The 12,104-nt window shown below is 36.9% G+C and overlaps 1 protein-coding gene across 11 annotated transcripts in view; it reads right to left on the minus strand.

Moving 5' to 3' along the window:
- Window positions 1-12,104, minus strand: part of MBNL3 (muscleblind like splicing regulator 3) — a 122,873-nt gene that overhangs the window by 13,845 nt on the left and 96,924 nt on the right. For 9 of the 11 annotated variants that reach the window (XM_050777685.1, XM_050777677.1, XM_050777676.1 and 6 more), the window contains 3 exons: window positions 6,219-6,410; window positions 4,904-5,140; window positions 774-924 (listed from right to left, as the gene is read on the minus strand). In XM_050777685.1, coding sequence (XP_050633642.1) covers window positions 774-924; window positions 4,904-5,140; window positions 6,219-6,410 — 580 coding nt within the window. The remainder of the gene's footprint in view (window positions 1-773; window positions 925-4,903; window positions 5,141-6,218; window positions 6,411-12,104) is intronic. The other 2 variants (XM_050777681.1, XM_050777678.1) reach the window with 1 other exon arrangement.

Genomic DNA, 12,104 nt, shown 5'->3' on the forward strand with positions numbered 1-12,104 from the left:
AAAAAAAAAAAAGAAAAAAGAAAAAAAAATGCTGTACTCTCAATGGTTAGAATTTTCAATTTATTCTTAAGAAACTATATGCTCATTCTTAAACTACTAAACCACTGGAAGAAAATTATTTTTCCCCCCAGTATATGATATCTAATTGAACAAATTTTTGGCTTAACATTTTCTATTCAACTTGGTGTAAAACAGGCTATTAAATATAGCTGAATGTAGGAGATAACAAAATACGCTGCAAAATGTCAGAAAAGATAAACTGCTATGTATTTTATATTAACTGATTCAAGAGTTACAGGCTAAAACTATCTGTTTAATCTATATTATACTATATTATACATTTAAGGGTAGTTTTATTTTAACTACCTTTGGCATATCAAAGATATATTGACAACGCATTTCCATAATATCGAAGCTGGGAGTTTTTTCCTTTTTTTTTTTTCCCCGACAACACTCTATTGTCTGTGACAGTGATACCTGAGAGTCAAGGAATTAGTTTGAGACTGAACCAAGTGAATTAATCATAAGCAAAAACCAATAAATGCTAAAAAGAAAAATGTTGATACCTTTTCCTAGTTTGATTTCAAACCATGAATTTTCATGACTTATAGAAAAACAAGTAGTTCTAGATACTAGCAGATAAGCATAACTTCCTTGTTTTATTTTTAATCAAAATACATGTCCTCCTATAAAAGCTCTTTGAAAGCTGCTTTGCATTGTATACATTCACAACATCACCAAACTCGCTGCAGTGCCCAGAGCTGTGTTCTCACCTGCAGGGATAAATGCCGGCTGTGGGAGCTGCAGGTTAGTCAGAGCCTGTTGGCAGTGGAAAACAGTGGGATTAAAGACCGGGGTGGCACCATTGGGCTTTTCCAGTGCTGATCTCTTTGGTATCAGTTGCAGTGTACCAGGCTGCAGGGCCTGTCGGGGGAGAGATGGTACTAGTACTAGAGAAAGTAACCAATGTACTCAAACCAAGCAAGCACCAGTTATATAAGGTATTTCCTGGGAATCCTCCGTAAGGGTATCCATTGGGCAAGACACTGGATAAGCAGTGGCCCCACAGCAAGGTAACCAACTGCAGAGATAAGGGGGTTCACGGCTGTGTGCAGTGGCTCATGCCTGTAATCCCAGCACTTTGGGAGGCTGAGACCAGCAGATTGTTTGAGCTTAGGAGTTTGAGACCAGCCTGGGCAATATAGCAAAACCCCATCTCTAAAAAAATAGAAAAATTAGCCAGGCATAGTGGTGCATGCCTGTGGTCCCAGCTACTTGGGAGGCTGAGGTGGGAGGATTGCTTGAGGCCAGGAGGTCAAGACTGCAGTAGCTGAGACCACACCACTGCACTCCAGCTTGAGTGACAGAGCAAGAGCCTGTCTCAAGAAAAAGAAAAAAGGTAGTCCACTACATGAGCAGTAGTCCAAAACAGAAAAAAACGCAAAAAAAAAAAAAAAGGTTTTCAACTTCACTAATTTAGACCTCATTTGGGCAGGATGTGACAGAAAGCTACTACAGTAAACGATCATTTATAATTAATATCTCAGGGATACTCATCTGTGAATCTATAAAAATGAGATTAGCGGAAGCAACAGATAGCAGGAAAGAGATTCCTGCCTGTTAAAACTCCGATACAGATCTAGGACATAAATGGCATATAGGTGATAAAGCAGATGTTGGTAGATCAGAGTCTGACACTGTCACCCCATAAAATAAAATCCAATTTATACAAAGACTTCAGGTTCAAATCCAATAACTATATATTTCCTAACTAACAGGTAAGGAAAAAGCAAATGAATATTTCCTTCCCCACCACCTACCTCACCCAGGTACTATGTAGATAGCTAGCAAAATATATGCAGTTCTTATTTATAGAGGCTTGCTGTGCATTTCGGTATGTACCATTTGCTTTGTTAAGTTCTTGTAAGGTTTAATTCTAAAACCTATTAGCATTTTTAAACCATCCTTTCATGTCTACAGTTCTTTCAAAATCCCACTGTGCTTACAATACTCAGTCAAACTTGCCCCTGGATCAGATTCTTTGGAGAAGTTTAACACTACTTTACATTTTTTTTTCTCAGCAAATTGCACGTTACTTAAAAAACATGTCCCAGCAACAACAATTAGGTATCCTCCAAATTCTTAAGGAAACAGGAATGCTTGTGTTGAGTAACTATCCTACCATGTGTCCAAAAGGGTAATGCCATGACCTCGTTCCTGTGGATAACAAAGGTCTCAAGGTATCTCTATTTTCTTTTGGGAACTCTGCTGTCAGTACACACATTGTGACAGAGCTGCTTTTCATTTCACCTAAATAAAGAAAAGCATGCTAGAAGAGTGAGATAAAATAAACTGAGTAGCTTTAGAGATACAAAATTTCCAAATTTATCCCAGCAGACCAGATGGCAAAGGTCAGGACTAAAATCATAAACCATAAAACAAAATCTATCATTTCGAATGCCTTTTATCACCATTGGGAGAAAATGGTTTTGCTGAACATTTTAACTAAGACAGAAGACTTACTTATCTGGTTGTTAAAAAGATTTCCCTTTGGTATAAATGGGGGGTGTCCCTTTCTCTTGAAAGCTGGCAGCATGGTATGATCATCAGAACCACAGTTATGTTCCCTAGTAAACTATAAATTGGGGTGAAACCTAGATGAACATTCAATAAGCAGATGCTGGTAAAGTAGTACTGCTTGTTTATGGCTGGGGTTTATCCTGATGGGTCAGTGCCCAGTTCCAATTGGGTGGTGATTGTACTACTAAATTCATAAACCTACTGAAGAAGTGTGAGACTGTGGATGAATGAAGTATCAACCCTTTATGTCTTTTTTTTTTTTTTATTACAAGCTGCTTTCTGTGAACTTAACCTGAGCTATATACATGAACAAGGTAAAAATGTCTCTTTTACAAAGCATGTCCACTATGAATCCTTAAAAATATAAAATGCTTGAATTTCTTCATGAAGCCCTTCTTTATTTAATCTTACCTCTATCAAATTCCTATGGGCCAACTTGATCTCACTGCTAAGACCCTGCTGTGATCAGTTACTTAAAAGGGAATTTTATACTGATATTCATAAGTAACAATTGAAGGCCTACGATATAATATTTAGCTCTCTAAATGGAAATTTGAGGCTGACTTATAACCTATGCATTCTATCAAACACACTCAAATAATCAGAAATGGACAGATGCATATGAAGTTATTTTCATAGCTTATAATTCTCCCATTCAAAAGCATTTAAGACAAAAAGAATTTGGTAAAGTCTTTTTTAACATTAATTAACAGATTATGTTGTTCAGATCAAGGGAGAAAGTAAGTTTTTTCTTCTTTAGTGCTCAGATCTTTCAGGATGCAATGAGTTCAGCTCTGAAAAAAAGTGGAGCCAGTCTGAAAATGGTACTGTGTCCTTGAAACCACAAACTACTAGGAAAAGTGGGAGAAATCTGCAGTATTTAGCTTAGAGAGGAGACATCAGAGTCCTTCTCACTTGGAATAGGGACTGACTTCTTTCGTGAAGTTCCAGTTGCAGCAAGATAAATTTCAACCCAGTATGAAGAAAACCTTCTTAATAGGGATGTTTGAAAATAAGTGTCTCTGTGTTGTGAATAGGCAAAGTCTGTGTCATGGGAGTCCAAACTATGAATGTTTGTGAGGAGATTTAGCTACAGTGCATCTCCTGGGCTTCAGGGTCACGTCAGTGCTTTTTCCACACCCAGGGAACATGAGGTTTCCTGCGGGTTTTGTCCTTTATTGGAGCTATTATGCCTTATTATACAAGGAAAGGTCCAGGTAGAAAAAGAAAGACATAGCAAGCAGCACATCAAAACAATGGACAGCTGTGGCAAACTTAAGTCATAAGAATTCCTGGTTCTCACTGATCGCACTACAGTGTTACACAAATATTTTTCTTACTTCCTACCTTTCAGTGTTACTAAGCAGCACTTACTATTCCCCCAAACTGGCTTTCTACAGCAACTTAAAAGTCAGGCCTCTGGGCTGTGCATGGTGGCTCATGCCTATAATCCCAGCACTTTGGGAGGCTGAGGCAGGAGGATCACCTGAGATCAGGAGTTCAAGACCAGCCTGGCCAACATGATGAAACCCGGTCTCTATAAAAAATACAAAAATTAGCCAGAAGTAGTGCACGCCTCTAGTCCCAGCTACTCAGGAGGCTAAGGCTAGAGAATTGCTTGAACCTGGGAGGTGGAGGTTACAGTGAGCCGAGATCACGCCACTGCATTCTAGCCTGGGCAACAGAGTGAGACTCTGTCTCAAAACAAACAACAACAAAAAACACACAACCGCCCCCCCCCCCACCAAACAACAACAACAACAAAATACCAAAGTCAGGCCTCTGCTCCCAACCATGTAGAAATTCTCCCCCAGACTAAGCAGGCTGCTGTCCTTGATACTATGCCTCTAGAGAGGAAAAGTGGCCTTAACCTTTAGGAAATTACAGCCCACTTAATATCCTATCTTTTAAGTGCTCTGTTTTTGAAAGGCATTAAGGATATTAGTAGCAAAGTGCCCATGAAAGTGGCTCACAGAGCAGAGGCAACTTTCTGCCTCGCTAGGATATTGAGGGTAGTGAAACTATAAAAGCACTAAAAAATAACTTACTGTTTAAATTATATACTTTACCCTTACTCTGAAAATCGGAGAAAGAGCACAGTAGGTTAAAAGCATTAGTAAGGCTTTTAAATAATTATCTTTAGAAAATCTTAGTAAATAAAGTAGAATAAATAGGTTCTTTCTTTTCCAGCTTATAACCTTGACTGTTCATATTAAGGTCTACTCATGACTATCCATGATTATGGTTACAGGATATTAGACAAATTGAGGAATATACAAAGCATTTACTCTGAAACAGGCCAGAAGTACAGGCCTTTTCTTACCATGGCAGAGGCAGCTGAATGGTTCATCTGATGATGAGCTGCCTTGAGTTTGGCTTGCAAGTGTGCAGGAGGATGAAAGTACTTGCATTTCTCCCGCGAGCATCGACCTTTGATGTAATCCATGCAGATTGTCACAGTATTATCACTCGCTTCAATCATGGAAGCATCAGTAGGGTGAGCATAGCGGCAATCATTCTCCCCACGGGTACAATTTCCACGCTGAAATTCTCGGCAAACCTTAGAACACACACATGCACATACACACGCATCACACTGATGACTGGAAGCTGACTGGCTTTTATTTATTTTGCTAGTGAATGTAACAGTAATTATACATACATTGAATATATTATTTATGAACAAATCTAAAAAGATAAAGAATAATGTAAAGCCATATTCACTATGACATATAAACAGACAGAATTTCTATTCCCAGAAAAAAATTCTATTCTCCACAAAGGAAGGTTGTCCTTACATTAAAATAAAAATGCTTAAAAAATATATTACTGAAAACCAGTTTTAATTCTCCAATTAATACACAGCCCTAAGCATAATTAGTGTTTATTTAAGTCCAAGATGAGTCTTTATTACAACGTAACACACTGGTTTTCCAAAGTCAACTTGTGAACCATAACTGAGTTATATGTACAATCAGATTCTATTACAATACATTACTAGGCATTTAAGGGGCTGCAAATGGAGCTGACTTGATAAGGAAAAGACTAGCTATTTCAATGTACAAAGAATAACAAGAGAAGAATGAAGGACTTCAATAAATCAAAAAGTTGTCTGAAATTTCTTTCAGATTTTCTTTTCTTAGGCATTGGGGGTATTTATTGCCTAGCACATCACTCTCAAAATGGAGAAAAAAGTTGAGGCACTATGAGACTAATTTACTTTCTTTATTCATATAGCTTTACATTCTGCAATCATAGAGAGTTATATTGTCTACTTTTTTCCCACTTTGATTATTCTAGCAAGTAGAGACTCATTAACAAATACAATAATCTGTTTCTGAAAGCTGGAGCCTAGGTAAAAGGAACATTCCCACAGAGGCTTCCTGAGCCATCACACAGTCTATGGCTGGGTACACTTAACATATTGTTTGACCCACCATACAGCTGAATCAATGCACTTTATAACAAGGTATGATTGCAGTAGTAAAATGTTTAACATTTTTCTGAGGTTATACCCTATAAGCTAAGAAATTTGGGTTCTCTTATTTAAAACACAACACATTGGGCTCTGAGAATACTGCTTTATGTGTAAGGTTAATATCTATTCTACAGGTATTTATATATATCTTCACAAATACCTCCAGTTTATCTGAACGCATCAGTTTTGGGCCAACAGCTCCTGGCATTGCAAGAGGTGGGTTTCCAGGAATCAGAACAGGTGTATTTGGTACAAGTTCTGCAGGAACGAGGCTCATCCCAGGATGTGGTATGTAAGGATTGAAAGCCATGGGAGGATTAGCTGGAAGTGATGGAGTCATAGGAAAAGAACCCTGTATGTTTAAAAGAGAAAAAAAAAGATGTTAGAGGTAAACAGATTCTTCCTGTCATTACACAAAGAGGCATTCTTTCAGAAACATCAAAATTACTTACGCCACATCAAAATTTACCATTGTTTCTTCTGATTTATTTTTAGCCTCTTGCTAATTCCCATAGAGGAGTTGCTTTTAAACCAACAAATCTCTTTAAGTAATAACTTTATTGGTAAGCTGATAAAATAAGCCACATGACTTTAACAGTCACGAATTAGCCAAATTAAATCTCATTGCTAGAGTCTGTTCCAAATGTGTTTCCTCCAACTCTTTCTTTTTTCCCTAAAAACCATGTCACCAATGACAATACACATATGGACAATCTTCTTTGTTTCCTTACACAGGCATGGCCTTTGCATTCAGTCCCTTTCCTTCCTCCTTCCTCTTCCCCATCAATACTGCTTGGCTGTAAGGCTGTCTGTCCTACCACAGGCCCCACCTGTACTACCAAATACTGACTGTGCTTCTGTCTTTCTGGCCTGCTGACAGTTATGGAACACAGCAAGGAGTTGAAGAAGAAAGGGATAAATTAGAAAAAGTGAGTGCTTTAATGTCTACCTAAAATGAGTTTACTATGGTCCATTATATTTTGTTATTTTTTTAAATTAGAGGTCCTGTTTTGTTTAATTTTTTAATTTTTATGTGTACATAGTAGGTATCTATATTTATGGGCTACCTGAGATATTTTGATACAGGCATACTATATGTAACAATCACATCAGGGTAAATGGAGTATCTATCACCTCAAGCATTTATCATTCCTTTCTGTTACAAACACTCTAATTATACTCTTTTAGTTATTTTTAAGTGTACAAGAAATTATTGTTTACTGTAGTCATCCTAGAGGTCCTGTTTCACAAGCTAATCTGACTTGCCTAGCCTTGTCTTTATCTAGGGGGCCAGATGATATTCATAGTTCAAAAGAAGGCACTAGAAATGCTACAAGAATCCCTGTTAGGCAGGAAGAGATAAGATAACAGGATTATATGGTATACAAACTAAGTGTAACTTGTAAAAAATAAAAAAAGCCTCAGAAATGCAAAAAAGTATTACTGTTTTTTCTATTTTCAAAGATCCTGGGACTCAAAAAGTTTGATATGTGCATTTCCTTTATTATCTGTCACATTATTTATCACTTTGCTGTTTCCCAGTTTGTTCCACATGTGGGTATCTTTTCTTGTCAATGTGGTCTTATTCCTTTGATAGTTCTCATCTCCCCTATAGTACCCAACACTTAGTGAATGACTGGTTGACAGATATACTCAATGATACATTTTAAAAGCTTAATGAATGAATAACAAATCATGACTAAATGTAGTATATTTCTAAAAATGACTCTATAAGGTAGTTATTGTGAAACTGGTGGTGTTTCACTGTGTATTACTAATTACATGCGTTCCTTTTTGCTTTATAAAATTTTTTCACGTTAAAAAGAACCCGAATCTGTTGCATTTGCCAAACTGTGCCCATACCTGCTAAGTCACATTAATAGAAACAAGTCTAAATACAAATTGTGGAATATAAAGTGAGGGGCAATGTATACTCTTTGCCTCACCCCCACACAGACTTGAAATTGTCACCCGCACAGCATTCCAAGAAGACCCTGTTATAAACCATATTCAGCTTAGAAGGAAGCACTCCCCCATTAGCATTCTACCTTAGATGAGTTTATCAAATTAGCTGATTGGGATATTAGGAAGAGCAGGAAGAATCTGGCGCCAAAAAATTGGCAAGACTCATGAGGGTGAGTAGAAAAGGCATGGTTGCTAAGAGCCTTAAGTGGAAAGGGAAGGCCAGGTGCCAGGAAAGATGATGGCATAGTCAGGAGGACTCTAAAGTCTGGGGGCAAATAGCCAAGGGCTGACCCAGTCTAACTAGGTCTTATGATATAATAGAATACAGGAATATGGGATACCTGTCATGGAATGAGATGTGAAGCTCAGGAACTAGCTGATGTGACATTATCTTATATAATGAGAAGGAAATCTTCTGGAAACAGCCACCCAGGCATGCTTCAGCAATAAGGCAGACTTTATCGATGTAATGATTCATAGTTGTCTCAAGATCACCAAGAAATCTCTGAGAAAAACTCCATTTTTGAAGCACATGATAGTGCTCTTCACTTGACTTTTTGTTGTCTCTGACTTTACTGGTAAATTTCTCACTGAAGCCACCAGCCCATTCTCCTGCATGCTTTTTGCTTTTGCCTTTTACAAAAATGAGCAGGACCATTATTGCATCTATTAATTTTTGAACTGAAAGAAAAACCTGGAGGTGGGTGAATTTTCCAGATTAAAAAGTTATTAATCACTAATAAATGCTGATCAATTAATAATATTAAAGCCTAATGTATGTGTAAGCAATGCTTTCTGTTTATGGTAGCTTTTTACTTCCGTAATTTTTTCTTTTCTTTTTTGGGGTGACTCACCAGGGAAATTCTCCTAGCTAAATTCTGCTTTCTTTGGATTACTTTTAAGCTTTCTTAGGTTTGTTATATGCTCCAAGTGTATGGAAAAAAAGCTATAAATTAATGATTAGTCTACATATAAAATGTAAAGGGCTTGCTGCAAGTATTTAGATTTTTCTAAGGTTTCATCACAAACTATGCTATCTTTAGATCTTAAAACTAGTATCCTAGCACTTATAACTATTTCCTCCTTGAGTATGAAATGCATTCTATAACACTGTTTATTGAGAAGAAGCAAGCTATTCCATTGTCAATACTGGGGCAGAGGCAGGAACTCCTGAGTGGCTTATTTATTTTCAGTTGGACATTTCTGTTTTCTCACCACCACCTCTGCCCCAGGGTAACTACTCCATTTCATGAATTTGAACATTCAAGGGCTTAGCATTGACTAACAGCCATGGGTTAAGTCAAGCAGCCTGCAAGCTCACAAGCTCAGGTTTAATAAACAACTTTAATCCTGTCTCTACATATATCTCAGCCCTTGATGTCAGTTGAGCTAACATGAACCTATCTGTGGGTTAATTTTTATTGTAAAGGAAAAGGTTTTAAATACGCTGACTCTGATTTATCTTTACAGCTTGAAATGGTCTGAACACTCAAATGTTTCAGATATTTAAATTCCAACCTAAATTATTTACTAAATACTTGAAAAGAGACGGCTGTCCCTCCCATAACCAGGTGTAAATTTTCATCTTTCTGAGTCTTGTCAACCAGCAAGAATGGTGGCGACAACAGGCTTTATGAATAAGATCACCTGACAACTATTTATCCCGATGTCTCTAGCAGTATTAGCTCCTACAGTAGAAATTCCCATGAGTTCCCAGTGACTTGCAGAGTGCTTAGGAACTATCGGGCATTCAGGAAATGTGTCCTAAAAATTAATGAAATATCTAGAGAACAGTGGCTTCTAATCTTTTTTGAGTCCAGGACTTCTCCAAGAGTCAGATGAAGACTGCAGGCTCTGTCCACAGAAAAATTCATGTATGCAAAAAATGTTGCTTATGATCTCAGCAAGTTCAAGGACCCCACAACACTCACCCCTGGTGTGGGGTTATGAACTACTTACTGGTTAAGAATCTCTGTTCTAGAGTATGACTCTGCAAACTAGGGCCCATAGGCCAAATTCAGCCTGCCCGTGTTTTTGTATGGCCAGCAATCTAAGAATGTTTTTTACAGTTTTAAATGATGGAAAAAAATAAGAAAATAATATTTAGTGAAACATGAAAATTATAGGAAACTCTTATTCCAGTGTCCATCTACAAATTTCATTGTGCTCATTAGTAGACCTGTATTACAAAAAATTGTAGATACTTGTTTCCTCTCTTGTTATATAAGTACCTATATAATACCCTCAACTTTGCCTCTTGAACCTCACAGCCTAAAATATTTATATTTAGCCATTCACAAGAAAGTTCACTGACCTTGGTTCTAAATGATTTCAAAAAATGAAATTCTCCAACACTTTCAGGAGTAAAGCACCAAATATATACATATATATAGACGTGAATTTAGTATTTGTAGCAAGATTCCACAAACTGAAAATGTTTGGCTTTGTAAACCAATACTAAGGTATTCACTAAAATGCTCTTTTACATAGTTGCTAACGTTAGGATTTTTAACTATTTGTTTCTAGAATAATCACTACTCAGTGACTAAGAATGAGGAAATAGCAGTTGGAATCCTGTAAAGGTAAAAATTTTAAGAGCCACCACAGATTGCTCTTAAAGGATTCTGAGGCAATGCAATTCAATGCAAAACTATGCCTCAAATAAATGTCTAGTTTACACACACTTTAGGAACAATGACTTAACAGGTTATTTCTCAAGCTAGTATAAAGAAATGAAAATTAAATGTTATGCTGAATCAATCTTTGTGTCTCCTCAATAGCCTAGATCTATTTGTAGTTACCTCAAAAATATCCAAGATCAGTTACAATTATTGTTGGATGAATGTAAAAATTTCAAAATCCTGGCCTAAGGTCAACAGAATAATCGGGGCCTTCCATCTCTGAGTTTCTGTCTGGAGTTGAATGACTAGATATTTTCTTTTACAGAAGGGTAAACATTTGGTAACCATTTGTTGACCCAATTTTAATACAAGAAAAATAGCACTCTTAAATTTTACTAGCATCATAATATCTGCATTTTATTGCTCATTTGCAAGCATTTATATAATGTAAAAGGAAGCTCCTTTTATGGTCATCATGCATATTTCTATCTTTAGATAATCCCAAAATGCACTGAAATATATAATGTTAGTTTCCATCCGACTTCATTTTCACACAGAGTACAATTGAATAATCTCTCTTTCACAGTATTTGCTTGGTCATTTCCACACTGCTTGAGTAATGTTCCATGGGGACTGAAGTGGCCAAAATGCAGGCTGCAGGAGACCCACATAACCTCCAGACTAGTTAATTGGTTTCTCAATAATTGAGAGTTAACTTTATAAACAGATGCAAGCTGATAGCGGTGGTATTTAAGTACTAATCGTACTTGTTAATGAATAAGTCGCCGTGGCTCTAGAGAGAGCTAAGGAAAAAAAAGTTCAAGGGTCAAAAGTGAACCATTGTCCTCACCTAGACCTGGATTTTCTGATCTTATTAATCAGAGAAGTCTCCAAGTAAGAGGAAGCATTGAAGGCAGGCAGGTTAGTTGAAAGATCAATAGGTGATTGTGAGTATAAGAGGTATAAAGAATAACACAAATGAGAACACAAGTCATGGTTCAGAGCTACCCATATTTGCTGGGAGGAGAAATACAACAGCAGGCCAAGAATCATAAAGGAGTACCTAAACACAGATCAGCATACATCACCTAGGTAGAGAGCAAATGATTGACACTTCATAAGCAGGTAACTTTGACATTGTTCCTGAGGAGGTGAACAGGAATTGACCTAAAAATTTGTTGGTGACCACCGTGTAATAATAATGACAATTCAACTAACTTTAGTAATCTACTAGGAAACAAAGATTACTTTTAAAAAATCAAGTTTGTGGCATGGATTGTAGTAATGGTATCATGAGCCTCTGTTTGTCTCCAAAGTCATCAATTTGCATACATTGAACATGTGCAGCTTTTGTGTGTCAATCATACCTCATTAAAGTAGTTCAAAAATATTAAAGTAGTTCAAAAAATTAAGTGGTTATCTAGTTTTAACAAAGGGTATAAACAAAATGTGGGTTTTTG

This window comes from Macaca thibetana, chromosome X (genome assembly GCF_024542745.1).
Source record: "Macaca thibetana thibetana isolate TM-01 chromosome X, ASM2454274v1, whole genome shotgun sequence".
In the NCBI taxonomy this organism is placed as follows: Eukaryota; Metazoa; Chordata; class Mammalia; order Primates; family Cercopithecidae; genus Macaca; species Macaca thibetana.